Genomic DNA, 14,999 nt, shown 5'->3' on the forward strand with positions numbered 1-14,999 from the left:
ATTTCAATCCTTTAATTTTTATTATTAAATATCACCCGACGTTAGCACATGTATGTTTGATATGTGCCTTGAATCGAATTAAGTTACAATTAGACATATTTTGGTAAAATTAATTTAACTAATGAAATCAAATAATATATAAATGAAAATATCATAGCATTAATACAAATAGATTGCTAGTACAGTGAGGACGTGGTTATAGATAGCGACCTAAGACTAAGGCCTACTCGACCCAAATGCGGTGGATACAATAATTCTAATATAAAGTCTAGATATTACTAAATTCCTAACTAAATGATGATATTATCTTCCTATCCGATAGCGTAACCTATATGGACATAAACAGATTATTGACAAAATTCAAAATAAAAAGATAAGTTTAAAAATAATTTAAAGTGAAACTTAGATAAAACGTGGCCCCAAATGCAATTTACTCTTGAAATGATCAGGACTGAACACAACGAAGCTGGAATTGAATTATCTAAATCCTTTGCGAATCAGACCAGCAAAACCTACGCAAACCCTAGCTCCCCCGATGCCTCCCGCTGCCGCAGCGGAGATCTCCCCGCCGTCCCCGGCGTCCGACGGGCAGACCACCACGGACACGGCGGAGGCTGGTGTCACGGCTGGTGAGGAGATGGAGATGGAGGATCGCGAGGAGGTGGCCTCTGAGGAGGATCCTGAGGAAGTCCCGGAGGCGGGCCCTGGAGACGGCGCAGTCGCCGCGGCTGAGTCGGGGGTCGTCACGAAGGAGGCCGGTGGCGATGGGGAGACGGCGGTGGAGGTATCCATCAAGGATGGAGGTGACCAGGAGACTCGGGATGAGCCGGTGGAAGTGGAGCCCAAGGAGGAGGTAGCCGTGCCGGTGGCCATTTCCGATGGGGGTGATCTGGAGAGAGGGGTTGAGCCGGTGGGAGAGCCCAAGGATGTAATGGAGGCAGATGAGGAACCAATAGAGCCGGAGGATGAGGATCCAGAAGAACCAGAAGAAGCAGAGGATGGGGATGAACCTGAAGAGGCTGAGGAGGAGGACCCCGAAGAGCTGGCCGGTGAGGAACCAGCAGAGTTGGAGTTGGAGGAGGAGGAACCTGACCATGCAGATGCAGAGGAGGCGGCTGAGGAAGACGATGAAGGAGGAGGTACATTTGATGGTACGCAGAATCTATGCATTTTAATTATGCAGTTTCTTAATTTGTTAGTGCAATGGTAACTCTTATTTGGCTGGATACTTGTTACTAGATGTTTCTAACCACGTAGTATTACTTGTTGGAGCCAATAAGGTTGAGGGGCTGTGCAGTGGAATGAACTAGATTTTGAATGTGTACTGCATGAATATTCGAGAGCTACATTATACTTTATTTTTAAAATCATGCATTTATTTGCTTATTCAGCACGAGCTTTTGAGTCAAAATAGCTGTATGATATGAAAATGGCAGCTTGCTGCTTTATCTATGACCAATATCGACAGTTTACCATTCTGTATGTGAGATATGTTTAGGTTGCCAACTGATACCTCGAATGTTATCTAAAACCACATCTTATGATGTCTAAAGCTTTGAGTTTAGTTTTATTTGTTCATTGAGGCCACATGTTAGAATCTACTTAGGAGCAAAGATTAGCGCGGGTCTCTACTGTATATGTTTTTTTTTAATAAAATCTCTTTAGCTAACTTCAAATATGTATGTTTATGCTAATAATTGAGCATTATATACAAGCATATTTCTATTTCATGCTTTTTGTTCAGTACCTCTTAAGTCCAACTAGACAATAGTTATAGATGGGTCACCTTTTTTTCCTTTAATACTTCAGACATGAATGAAATAGTTGACAAGGATTCAGAAGAAGCTCAAGATAACGATAAGCATGGGGATAATGATAAGGATCAAGCTGCTGACCGGTTGAGCAATGACGAGGATGCTGGTGCACGTGAAAATGATGATCCACCAAATGATGAACTTGACAAGTCATTATCTGTGCTGGATTCAGTTTCAGATGGGAATGATGAAATCATTGAATTATTTGTTGGTGGCTTGCCTAAGGACTGTGTTCAAGAAGACATTAGAGTAGTGTTTTCTCAATGTGGGGAGATCGAATCGATTACAGCAAAAAAGAAAAAGGGTATTGCGTTTGTTCGTTATGCAGATACCAATGCTGCAAAGAAGGCCCTTTCTGAATTTAAGGATGGAATTGAGGTTTTGATTTTATGATGCTCAGTCCTTGATTTCTCTGTGAATCAGTTGTTGCTTATGGAGTAATGATCCTATCCCTCTTGCATGTTTCCCTTAGGTAAAAGGCAAGAATGTCAGAGTATCTATTGCTGAACCCCATAGAAAATCTAGTGAGAAGGCTCTTGTGAAGGTAATAATCCAGTGTCAGTTTAGCATATTAAAGTTGTTCTGAAGTTCTTTTTCCCATTATTTTGTTACTTTAACTTATTTATGAGCACATATTTAAACCATTCGATGACTAGGTTTTTTAGTGGAGTCTTGAGTCAGAAACAACAATTCACTAATAACCGTGCACACAATGCATGCCACGATTGATGAGGGCATAAAAGCTGTGGGGAGCAGTGGTGGGGAGAGAAATATGAGATAACTAGATGATACCCCGTGCTTGGTTGCGGGATATATGGATGAACACATATTAAATATGTTGAAATAATATATGAATATACTTAATGCTGGATACATGGATGAATACATGTTAAATAAGTTGAAATAATGGATGTATATGTTCAAGTATTATAAAATGTTATTATGAAAATAGTAAAGAGGATGATGATTTGATATTGTTTTATATTAATCTTTCGAATCTAATAAATTATATATGATGTAGCATGATTATATAAACTTTAAATATAATAGTTGCTAATGGGTTATGACATATCATGTTTGCATGTTGAGCTTATGTAGTATGCTTGCATGAGCTTTAAATATAGTGGTTGCTAGTGACATACTTGCATGAGCTATAAATATAATGGTTGCTAGTGGGTGATGACATGACATGTGTGCATGTTGAACTTTATAGGTAGTTGGTAAGAATTATATAGGAAGTATAGATTTGATTTGGTATATGTGGGTCTGATTAACTATGACCATTGGGTGGAAGGAAAAAAATAGTGGTTCAATGATGGCCATTTAATGCTTTGGAGGCAGTTACCATAATAGGTATTTTTTATCAAGCACATTCTTTTTCATTTCTTCAGCCAAGTTCAGTACTCCTACGCTCCCAAAATATTAAACAAGCAGAGAGACAGTACTGCTATGCTTTTATGCAGATCTGGAAATAACAACACCGCAGGGTTCCAACATCCTTTGGCTTGAAGTTATTTTGCATTTAGGTTAAACCATAAAACATGGCATTTCTTTCTTGCTCATATTGCTATTTCTGTAGGTTAAAACAGTATATCTGGAACATTTTCCTTCTTCTTGGGATGAGAAAAATATTGAAGAATTCTGCAAAGCATATGGGAGTATACAGAAAGTTAACATTTTGCGGTCAAAAAAGAAAGTTTTTTCTTTTGTTGAATTCTCATCAAGGAAGAGTGCATTAGCTTGTGTTGAAGGAATAAACAATGCTGACATTTGTGATGAGGAAGTTAAGGTATTCTATATCTTTACAGATACCGCTGTTGAATACTTGAATTCCATCCAAGTACCACTTTTACTTTTGTTGTTTTGCCTAATTGCTTAACATGGTTTTTATCATTCCATACCTAGTTGGCTGCAAGTCTTGCTCGACCACAATCAAAAGTTCGACTGGCCAATGAGAGTACTAAACATGGGCTCAAGGTCCAAACTGATGCAACTTCTAAAAGTCCTGATAAATCTAAAATGATAAAGGACCAGAGAGATGAGGTTCTTTTGAAGAAATCACAGCGTAAATTGTTGAAAGGTAATGAGAGCAAGCTGCCCTTCCAAGATGATGTGGAAGTACCAGAAATATCAACCCGTTCTAAAGGAAAAGCGAAAGTTGGAAAGCGCCAAAATACATCTGTAGTTGAAAGGCCATCAAAGAAAGCACGTAAAAGTGGTATGTTCTCTATGTGGATTCGATGATGTGAATTATATTGTGATATAGATCTCACAATGTAAATTTCTGAAAGGTGATGAGAGCAAGCTGCCCTCTCAAGATGAAGGGAAAGTTGGAAAGAGTAAAAATACATCTAGCAGTGAAAGACCATTGAAGAAAGCATCAAAATATCGTATGATCTATCTGTCAACTTTGTTTTTTTACATTATTTTATTAAGGTTGTTATCAATAATAATTCACCAATATGAATTACTGAAGGTGATGATGGTAAGCTAGCTTCCCAAGGTGGCTTGGAAGAAGCAAAACCACAAACATCCAACCGTTCTAAACACAAAAGGAAAGTCAGAATGAATAAAAATACAACTGTAAACGAAAGACCAGCAGAGAAAGCATGGAAGAATCGTACGTTCTTTCTGTCAATTCTCATTTTGTAAGTTGCTTGATTGATGGAATATATTTCTTATACATGATAATGTGCAGGAAATATGAAGCGTCCTGCAGGTTCTAGATATGCAAATAACAACCAAGCTTACCCCAGTGCGGGTGCAACTTCCAGATCTAAACTACATGCCCATGATTTGGTAGTATATCACTTCAAATTTATTGACTTTGAGTTCTTAATTCGAATTCTTGCATGTTTCTTTATGCTACTGATGTGTACATGGTTTTTAGGAACCTCATGCTGGATTCATCGCTCCATCAAATCGTGTTCAGAGAACTACACATGATCACCGAAGGTTTTCATTTTTTTCAGCTTTACTCATTTGGTACTGATAAGAATCATTAGATCCGAGCCTCTTACTAATCCTACTATTTCCATGTTTTGGCAGAACTGCACCGTACATTATCCATCAGAACAGTAATTTTCCTTATGCTAGAGGTACATTGTTGAAATAATTCATTCTGTTTACATATTCATATTTCAAGTCTTAATAATATCCTACATAGTATGCATTATCACTGAGATGAGGTACATCTATTTAATTATCTTCATAACTAATCTTTGTTGTAGTTTTTTCTGGTGTTATTTTCACCTTTTATTTTGTTTTGACACAATTTATCATGGGTCTATCTGGTATTTGGTATAGTCTGTTTGACAACTTCAAATTTGTATTTCTGCTACCTAATTTGAATAATTAATGCTATGGAAAGTATGGAGCACCTATGCTTTTGTGCCATGCCCTACCATGCCCTCTAATCTTTCTTTTTGTTATGGACATTTTGCTTAGGCTGGTACCAGATTTTTATGTCAACAGATTTATCGCAATGGATGTCTCACAACTGTGGATATTCAGTACACGATATACATAAGAAAGATGTTCAGATTCTGTAGAAGTTTGCAATTTACACAATAATTTTAGAGGCTAGCAAAGCATGCGGCACCAGCTAAGTTTGTGAGCCCTTAAGTTACCCTTCTATACATGGGCCCTTTTGATTAAATTATAGCTCTATTTTCTTACTCCATGGGCAATGCGGGCCATATCATGGAATTTTTCAGCTGAACCTAGCATCAAAAGAAAGGAATAAGTACATTTATTCCCACCGTTTGTCTTAGCCCATAGTCCACCCTTAACTATAAGCAGTCAAACTTTCATCCGGTAAACTATGAATTCTGGACTTTTGCATATCGGACAGCTACAGTACTAAGTTTTGCTGTCAAGACGGCTATTCGGCCCTTCCAATCTGTCTCCTATCAAGTCTCTACCACTGCTTCGAGCAGGGATGAGCCATCAATAATTGATCTATTTGAACTTCCAATCTGGGGCTCAGGCCTGGTACTAGTTGGTTCAGAGGGGCAAAATCAAGCCCATGTCTGCAACCATCGATGCCATAATAATTCGTTCTGGATAGATCTAATCACTGGAACTGCTGCAAATATGGGCAGAAAATGTCTATTTGCTTCTGATCTTTTGGTACTTGTTGCAAAATCCCTGAAATATTTTTATTTTATTTTGGATGCAACATTGACTTAAACACATAGAACTATCCTTGTCACTGGTGTTGGGTGCTGTGGGGGCCTGAGGGTAGAGCATAGACACTGCCCTTGTAGTTGTTGAGGACTTGAGGGTGGACTGTAGCACAAGGCCAATGGGCTTGCAGAGCCAGCTACTTAGGCCAGTGGTTATGCAGGACAAAAAACTGGGTGCTAAGTTGGTTTAAAATATCCCCCACCTAAAAAGAATTGTTCACACTCCACAGGGTGTGCTTGGAGTCTTGGACTTGAAAGTTGCATTAGTGTACAAACAGGTTGTATTGTACACAAACTTCCAGGGAATTTTTCTTAATGGAAGCCAGGCTAACGTAACTTACCAGACAGAATGGTCTCAGCAAGTGGCTTGACTGGGATGAGAGGATACTAGTATGATGAACTTTGGGAAGAGAGACTTAATTGCTTAAAGAGGGGATGACAATGCTGTGCTAATAAAGAACCATCCCTAACAAATCAATCTAAACCTTCAATCTTTTTGAAATGCAGCCTTTGAACTTTTAACCTTTTCAGAACTCTTAATTTGTAGTATAATTTTTTGTTCCTTTTGCCAGAACGAGCAGCTCCGCAACCAGCATATTCTGTTCACACAAGCAATGCTGCTGGATACGAGGTTAAGTCATATTACTAATGGTGACATACTTGTTTAATTTGCTATAAATTATGAGCTAGAATTGGTTAGGAGTCAATATGAATATAACTATCTAGTGGACACATGGTGCTTCATTTGAAACTATACATGATTATGAAATATACCTCCTGAGGGCCTCTTTGGAACACAGGAATTTTACATGATTTTCAGAGGAGACAGTTCAATTCCTGTAATTTTTCTTCAAAATTCCTTTAAAGCGAAGAGACCCTAAAAGGTGTGAACATTTAGTTTCTAGAAATAGATCTTAATGTTTTGCAGTAAATGTATTGCATCCCAAATCCACGGAAATTGCACGTTAAGGGGGACATTTGTATTGCAGACCAGATGACATACAGTTATTTGTTTGAATAGTCAATATAGCAACTTTAAGGCCTATTTGCATTTCAATGGCCTGTACTTGGTTGCCCCTATGATGCCATATTTGGTCTGGGATCAATAAGGCGAAAACCCGTCTTTGGATGGTTACCAGCGCTATAAAAATCTGTTAGGACATACCTTAGGAACTCCTAATAGGTTTTGGTGATGCAAATTTAATTATTCTTTTACAACATGCTAGTAATATATCGAAATCTGCTTTGACAATCCTTTGGAAGTTCTATATCGTCTTATTCGCCATGCTGACTTTTCCTCCTGTAATGCCCTTGCAGGCTGGATATGCATACACCTACCTTCCCCCACCACCGCCGCCGCCTAGCTTATCTTATCACCCACCTCCTCCACCAAGTGTATCTTATCATCCTGGAAGTGGCACATACATCACTCGAAGATACTACTGACTGAAAATCCAAGTGGCTACAACACAGGATGCCCCAGCATGGTCTCACAATAACAGGCAATTACAGCTCGGCGGCAACCTTGACGCTGGGAATGTACGTGCGAAATTAACCGTACATAGTTTTTTTTTTCTGTTTCTTTGCGAAATTAAGTGTACATGCTTGGTTGTTTTAGTCTAGAGCCTGTTCTGGTTCAAGAATGTTTTAGGGTGATAAGACTGTGTGCCTCTCTCGTTGGCTATAAACAAAAGGTGATGATATCATGAGAGGAAAAGAATTCATTAGTGGCCAGATTAGCATATAGCACCAAACCGTGCCCCATTATTTTACAAAACGACGATCTGCCTGGAAATAATGGTCTTGTTTGGTTATTTGCTAATGTAACAAAACAGTAGATTCCACTACAGTCTGGTGGAACATGAATTTGTGAGGTGGGTATAAATTAGTACATGAACTTATAAAATACTTAGAACTTGTGAGGTGGATATAATTCAATTCTTGAACTTTTAAAATGCTTATTTTAGGACACGGACATGTGTAGTGCGTCTAATGATAGACTATGGCCGCGTTTGGCACTCGATGCAAATCTAGATTTCCTTGTTTTTCTTGTATATATTTCACAAACTATTAAACGGTTATTTTTTTGAAAATTTTCTATAGCAAAGTTATTTTAAAAAATCATATTAATCTATTTTATAATTTTTAAATTAATAATTAATTAATTAATTATTAATTTATTATTATATTTTCTGAGTCGGATAACTAAGCCTCGTACTCCTTTCTGCTGAACACGGCGTATGTCTAACCTTTAACCTTGCAAACTGGAACACTGATTAGGGCATTACATACGTATAAGAACAAATTTGTTGGTGGCATGTTACATATAAGCTTAACAATACAAATTTAGCACAAACAACTTACTATACACCTCTCCTGTGCTAAATTACTTCCCATAAGCTAATGTAAGGGGGTGTTTGTTTCCCCTTAACTTTTTTTAAGTCCCTGTTGGACACTAATTAGAAGTATTAAATATAGACTATTGATAAAACCCACCTCATACTTTGGACTATTTCATCTATTGAGCCTAATTAGTCCATGATTAGCGAATGTGATGCTCCCGTAAATATTTGCTAATCGTGGATTAATTAGGCTTAAAAAAATTATCCAATGAAATAGCCTTTATTTATGCTCATTAGTTTTGTTATCAGTTTATATTTAATACTCTTCATTAACATTCAAACATCCGATATGACAAGTAACTTAAAAAAAGTCCTTAGGATCCAAACAACCACCAAGTCTAGTTCAACAATTCACATAAAAGCTGAAAATAATCACAATTCTTTTTCTCTACAATTAACTAGTTCAACATGTATCGATGGAAGGAACATAGTGTTCTCTTAGTTTTTTTTTAAAAGGCAATCTTTAAAATTGAACGAAATCCACATAAAAATCACATCATTTTAACTCTATACGAACTAGATACTCGTCGTGAGCGGCGACAGGGTGTCCTAATCGGCATTTAACTTAGAAAAAATAGCTTCGTTGTGCCATCTTAATCTTGGTTCCCACATGTTACAAAAGTTTATGCAGTAAAACAAGCATTTTGCAAATTTGTGCACTAGATCACATTCACCTAAGAAGTTCATGTACCACCGGCGCAATTTACCCTTAAAAAATATGAAAATGTTGGTGCCAAAATTTTGTTGGAGCTGTAGCATTTCTGCTTTGCTTTTCAACTGAAGGCCAACTTTTGATAGGATTGCTGGGGCTATAATTCTAGGTTTATTTTACAGTACCAAACAACCAAATGATACAATTGACATAACGCAGCTTCCACGAAGCCAGACACACATGTCAAATTGAATATAAGAAATTAAGAAAGTGAGCCTAGAAATGGGTTGCCTTCAAACATGTTTTCATCACGATTATGAGCACTTTTGGCCTCAATGTTCGCCATACAAACCCATTTCGATCATAGGAAATAAAAAGGTACAACAAGACGGAACATAAGAATATTACAAACAATAAGTTGAGCTCATTTGGCTGTATCATGGAAAATCAGAAACTGGTTAGATTGAGCTTCACTGAAATTTGCTAAACCATTTATCAGGCAGTCACAATACTTTTTGTTCAAGTGTTAACGATCAATCTGTCACTTGAATTCAACTGGTATTTAGATTGTCTTAAAAATGCTAGCAAATTTTGAATGATTAGAAGTTACACGATTATCATGAAGTGTAAACCCTACATGATCTATCTCCAGTTAGCATAGTTCTATTTTCCGAGCTCATGGCAGTATACCACACAAATAAAATGTTCATCCTATTCGTACTTTGATTTAGTTATGAGACTTCGAATGCTTGACAACACAATTCAGTGACGCCTCAGCGTTCCTCTTCTTGGATTGAGCAGACAATCTTTTGACATAAGAAATGTAAGCGTCAACGTCAAACTTTCTCTTGCAGCCCGCGTAATTCATGTAACGTATCTTTCCAAATACTGGACGCTCCTTCCAACCCTGAGAAAACAGCAGAGGTGTAAGCAGCACTCACTTGTAGAATGTGGCTTCGCATAGTTGCTATCCCTGCGAAGTGAGAACACACCGACCTGATCATGGAGGCCACATATGGACCACATACAGCCGACATATCCACTGGGGTCCCTGCCATCTATCTCATACTGCCACAATATTGATTTGTAAGACTTTGTTGAAAAGCGTAAATAAAATCAATATAGGTACTTGCAGGCAAACAACTATTAAGACATTTCACATCCCCTAAAATTTATTTCCCCAGTTACTGTTTGTAGCTTATGAATGGTAATGAACCTCTGAAGTCCGAAACAATAAAATGATAGTCCAGCTTATCTGAGGTAAACATGACATGACTTTTTCCTGGCTATCCCCAGAAGGATGATGTTTTAACTTAAATAGAAGATAAATCTGATGAAAAATGGCCTCAAGCATATGACTTCCTGCCGTATGTGAAAATGAAATTGTATATTTCTTGATTTGACAAAAGTGAGTCAAACTGTTTTTAGTAATCAGTGCAAGAACTTATTTAAGCATATAATTCTTGCAAGTGGCAACCCAATGGTAAATTTTCATGTGAACACTTTCTTTATCATGTTTCATGTGTCAATTATAGCTATTTTAACTAGGACTAGCAAAACTATTAAAAAGACAAATACAAAATAGTACAACTCTATATATCCCAAGCATGCGCATACCTTGTCATTTAAATAAATTGCTATTGAAAGGGCTTCTTCAGGCCCACTAGTCCATTCTAGAATCTTTTTGGCCCAGTACATTCTGCAGACAACTATCGTATATTAGAATAGAGAAGAGGACTATCTTTTATAATCAATGTTGCCTCAGAACTAAGAATCAATTAGTATGGACAACACAAACTCTTATAGAAAACTAAATTTTTAACAAATGTGTTTTTCCAAATAACTTCATATTCGCTGACATAGGAAAACTATGATGTGAACAAATTCCTATTCTATTCATTAAAAAAGAGAAAAAATCCTATTCTATTCAGTGAAAAAGAGAAAAATCCTATTCTATTCAACAGAGCAGACTAATCAATTGTGTCAGCATAAATATGGCCAAGATGGGGGTGAGGGAATCAAATGCCCTTAATTAGCACCATGCATGGCTAGTTTCCCTACCTGACTGGTAAAATAACCGAATGTTGTCAACAAGTGGGGCAACTTGTACATAAGAAAAAAATATGCAGTCTTGTAAAAAGAGCAATATGCAATAAACATTTTATAATTGTATGATTGTGTGACAGTTTGGTCAAGTTATATTACCTCATGAATCCATGCATTTTTCCATGGTATACCATCTCCAATTGCGATGCATTCCACAACTGATAATCATTCAGAAAAAAAATAACTCAGTGGGTCAGAGTGACTTCAATGTCAGCAAAAGAGTGCAGGCATGTAGTAGAACTTACAGGATCATGTGTTTTTGCATTCTCAAGCTGTTCCCTCCTGCACCAATTAGAGCAGAGCTCTTTTAACTCAACATGACAAAGAAGATAATTTACTTAAAAGTGTGACTACAAATTATAAAGGACAACTTACTCACGTATAGCTGTGCTCTCTTTTATCAGCAGCATGATCCATCAGTGTCTTCCTAGCCCAGTCCCAAGCACCAGACAGCGAATCATATTGAGGTTGGTAATAGCAAAAGTTGTCAGCCAATTCCCTCCTCACTACCAACTCCTCCAAGAATGCATCGACAGACTGTTTTGAAACATTTAAAATTTCAAACATCTATTAGTGAAACAATAGCATCAAGAGTACTAGTAAGTTCACAGTAAAGAAAAACAACGTCCTCTAATAATTAATTACATTGCAGGAGGATCATAACAAATCATTTCAACAGCAGCACCTTGGGACTAAGATGTCGGCGCTTCTTTGCCTCAAGGGCACACCGCTGCACCGAGATGTGCCCAAAATGAAGGTATGGAGAAAGATCAGACAATGCCCGTGGCTTCGTCGGATCGTTCCGGTCAGTTTCGTAGCTCTTGATCCTCATGGTCAAAAAACCGTCCTTGCTCCCGAGAAGCGCCTCCATGGCTGCCTCCTCCCCAGGCTCACACCAGTCAATCTCCGGCACATTCTCTGCCTCACTGCTCCAACAAACCAAGAATCAATAGCCACATATTTCTGCACAAAACTGCCTCCCAAGACACCCTAGAATACTCATCCACACCTGCAAACCCTTTCAATGAGTGCGTCCCAGTCGACGGCCTCCGGCTGCTCCCTGTCCCATGGTGCCACCGCAGGCAATTCAGGGAACTCCACCATGTACTCCTCCATCACCTTGCTCACCTTGCTTCTGAAGGTCTTGGCCGAGTACTCCAGCTTCCCCGATGCCGCCCACACAGGCACCACGTTGTGCGCGTCCACCTGCGTGCGTCAATCTCCGGGGAATTCATTATTCACCCAAGCGAAAGATCACAACTTTTCATGGGAGTCTGATGCTGCAATAGCAGTGGCACACCCACCTGGTGCACGGCCACGCCGGGCGCGTCCTGCCGCAGGTCGCCGACCACCGCGTCGAGCGCCTCCCTCACCGGCCGGAGCGGCGAGAAGTCAGTCACCAGCGTCGACGCACCCAGCCGCCGCACCAGCGCCGGGATTTCCGCGGGCCCACCTGTCAACGAGCGATAGGAAGAGCAAGAACCGTCTGCGTCACATCTCGCAAGCCGGGTGGCCCCACATGTCATTCTGACGGGGGAAAGAAAAGAAGAGAGGAAGCGCGTACCGGTGAGGAGGAAGAAGGGGAGGCGGCGGGCGGCGGCGGAGGAGGCGAGGCGGCGGAGGCCGCGGAGGAGGAACCCGAGCTGGCGGCGCCGCGCGGAGAGGAGGAAGGGCTTGGGGAACAGCGCGAACGCGATGGCGAGTGGGGACTCGGCGGCGGCGGCGAGGCCGGCCGCGTGGAGGAGCGCCCAGTTGTCGGCGAGCCGCTGGTCCCGCAGCATCCAGTACACCACCGGCCCGCCGCCGCCGCCCCCAGGGTGGATCACCCGCACGCGGGACGGGTGGGCCGGGCTCGGGCCTGCCGGCACTGGGCTTGCCGGGCTCACGGCGGTCGGTGGCATCGCTCGCGCGGCGGGTCGGCGGTGAGGGAGGAAGAAAGGGAAGGGCGTCTCTTCCTCGGCCACCACCGCGCGCGTCGGTTGGTGTGAATTTGGGTGCACCCGGTGTAGGAAGGCTTGAGCTTGGCATGCGAGGAACTGCGGTGCTGTGGGTTCGGTGGTGTATGGACCAGTTGTTGGGGGGAAGAGCGCGAGGGGGACGGGAGTTACGGTCGGGGAGGGGCCACGTCGGTTCGAGGCTCCGGTGGTGTTGCTGTGCGCCTGCACGTCTTCAATTTCGAGATTGTAGAAAAAACTTATAGTGGTCCTTCCTCCATATAAAAATATTTATAGGATGATATTTAGTTAAAAGTTTAAATTTTTTTAACCACCAATAATTCAACAAATACTCAGTTTAAATAAAAATAAATGGTACAAATAGATTTACCTAAAAAAATACTATGGTAATATCATAAATTTACTAGGTTTATAAATCTAATCTTCTAAAAGCAGATGTGATAATGAAATCTCCCATCCAACTATTATATTGTAGTTATCAAATAGTTTAATTAAGTTGATATACCTTGTTTATGTTACATCACAGGTGTAGCTATTATATAAAGATATAAGCCATCGTTTAATTGGTAGCTAGTGTAGATATCCTAACCTTTTATTTTTATTTTATACTATGTTTAGATCTGATTTATCAAAATTATTCTTAATAAATTAACCTTACGAGTTGCCACAAAGGTATAACCTATTAAAGGTATAATGTCTCTGTGATGCATCTTAATTTGACCACAAGTACTAGAATCGTGTCATCAGAGGAATTGTACTAGAAGCGTCCCGTGGAAGTCGATTTACGCTGATCTCCCGCGGCGTATCCATATAGTGTTGTTAATATATATATATGGTGTCAGTGCCAGTGTCACAAAGAGGACGCTCTCTCGTAATCATCTTCTCTTCTATACCAAAAGCCCCCATCACCTTAGTGTTAATGTTGAAAATTGGATTTTAGCCATTGGAGGCAAGGTCATGGAATTGGAGACCGAATCAGACTATTGGGACAATCGGACTAATGATTGGAGGCTAGATCAGTCTGGTAGTCGAGTTTGGGTAATAGATGAATTGGACAACGAAAGAAGTCCGATGGGATACGAAGCATATAGAATTCAACTCGGGAGAAATAGAGTCCGCATGAAGACACGTATATGTGAATAATAGTTTATTTTTGGTATTTATTCTATTAGGAAAGATAGACTTTATATTTGTTAAGATTACTTAAAATATACGTATACGTGCTTATTCTAGGCAGTTAAAGGGGTATAAATACAAACACCATAGTTTGCAGTAGATATCAATCACAGATCAATAAACTCGTTTCAGTGCATCACCGCTGTGGAATACCCGTACTAGGGGTATCCGTAGACTATATGTATACATACAGTCGTAGGGGTACCAAATAGGAAGGAGATTATATCTGTATGGTATCAATCAGAGTTTGATTACTGTAGGCTAGCATGCCACATGTACCGGATCCGAGTTATAACCGTATTAGAATAGATCTTAGTCTCATCAGATTAGGACTCTATTTGTGAGCCTTATCCCCTACTATATAAGGGGGACAGGGGCACCCCTCATAGGGAGATGGCCAGATAGACGACATATTCAGATCGACTATCTTCTAGTTGATCTGCCCACAATCCAATACAATTGACAAGTAGGAGTAGGGTATTATCTCGCTAGTCGAGAGCCTGAACCTAGGTAACCCGACGTCTTCATCCTAACCATCGATCTTTACGCCTCGCTAGCTACCCCATTTATATTGCCGACACCCAAATCGTCGAAAGTTGGCGCGCCAGGTAGGGGAAGCTACTCCGAGGTCTTTGACGAGATCAATGGACCCAAAATCGAAGATCATGAAGACAAAGTTTGTCTCGGGCAAACCTTCAAGTTTGGCA

General features: G+C 40.0%; 2 protein-coding genes across 4 annotated transcripts; one reads left to right on the forward strand and one right to left on the reverse strand.

The window, feature by feature from the left end:
• Window positions 1-444: 444 nt before the first annotated feature.
• Window positions 445-7,721, forward strand: LOC102702782 (nucleolin-like). 3 transcript variants are annotated; one of them, XM_006661595.3, is made up of 12 exons: window positions 446-1,139; window positions 1,810-2,192; window positions 2,287-2,358; window positions 3,394-3,603; window positions 3,720-4,032; window positions 4,106-4,204; window positions 4,291-4,434; window positions 4,513-4,613; window positions 4,705-4,769; window positions 4,863-4,912; window positions 6,574-6,632; window positions 7,319-7,721. In XM_006661595.3, exons 1-12 carry the CDS (start codon window positions 536-538, stop codon window positions 7,445-7,447), a joined length of 2,229 nt encoding a protein of 742 aa, XP_006661658.2. In that variant the 5' UTR covers window positions 446-535; the 3' UTR covers window positions 7,448-7,721. The 3 variants fall into 3 exon arrangements, with proteins under 3 accessions (XP_015697457.1, XP_006661658.2, XP_006661657.2); XM_006661594.3 differs by having other exon boundaries at window positions 447-1,151; XM_015841971.2 differs by lacking the exon at window positions 6,574-6,632 and having other exon boundaries at window positions 445-1,151; window positions 7,319-7,459.
• Window positions 7,722-9,313: 1,592 nt separating this feature from the next.
• LOC102717555 (deoxyribodipyrimidine photo-lyase) lies at window positions 9,314-13,156 on the reverse strand. The gene is made up of 10 exons (XM_015841623.2): window positions 12,726-13,156; window positions 12,466-12,614; window positions 12,171-12,367; window positions 11,847-12,087; window positions 11,541-11,698; window positions 11,407-11,443; window positions 11,261-11,319; window positions 10,673-10,754; window positions 10,052-10,123; window positions 9,314-9,962 (listed from the first exon to the last, which is right to left on the reverse strand). The coding sequence occupies exons 1-10, from the start codon at window positions 13,060-13,062 to the stop codon at window positions 9,783-9,785; spliced, it is 1,512 nt and encodes a 503-aa protein (XP_015697109.2). The 5' UTR covers window positions 13,063-13,156; the 3' UTR covers window positions 9,314-9,782.
• Window positions 13,157-14,999: the final 1,843 nt, after the last annotated feature.

Source organism: Oryza brachyantha, chromosome 10 (genome assembly GCF_000231095.2).
Source record: "Oryza brachyantha chromosome 10, ObraRS2, whole genome shotgun sequence".
Classification (NCBI taxonomy): Eukaryota; Viridiplantae; Streptophyta; class Magnoliopsida; order Poales; family Poaceae; genus Oryza; species Oryza brachyantha.

What these genes read in the sequence shown, in the direction of transcription:
- LOC102717555 (XM_015841623.2), bottom strand. Translation starts at nt 13,062, where the DNA reads ATGCCACCGACCGCCGTGAGCCCGGCAAGCCCAGTGCCGGCAGGCCCG. An exon ending in CCCCTTCTTCCTCCTCACCG is followed by an intron (nt 12,615 to 12,725) that starts GTACGCGCTTCC and finishes GCTCGTTGACAG; the next exon opens with GTGGGCCCGCGGAAATCCCG. An exon ending in CAATTTATTTAAATGACAAG is followed by an intron (nt 10,124 to 10,672) that starts GTATGCGCATGC and finishes ATATTGTGGCAG; the next exon opens with TATGAGATAGATGGCAGGGA.
- LOC102702782 (XM_006661594.3), top strand. Translation starts at nt 536, where the DNA reads ATGCCTCCCGCTGCCGCAGCGGAGATCTCCCCGCCGTCCCCGGCGTCC. An exon ending in TTTGTGATGAGGAAGTTAAG is followed by an intron (nt 3,604 to 3,719) that starts GTATTCTATATC and finishes TTCCATACCTAG; the next exon opens with TTGGCTGCAAGTCTTGCTCG. An exon ending in GCAATGCTGCTGGATACGAG is followed by an intron (nt 6,633 to 7,318) that starts GTTAAGTCATAT and finishes ATGCCCTTGCAG; the next exon opens with GCTGGATATGCATACACCTA.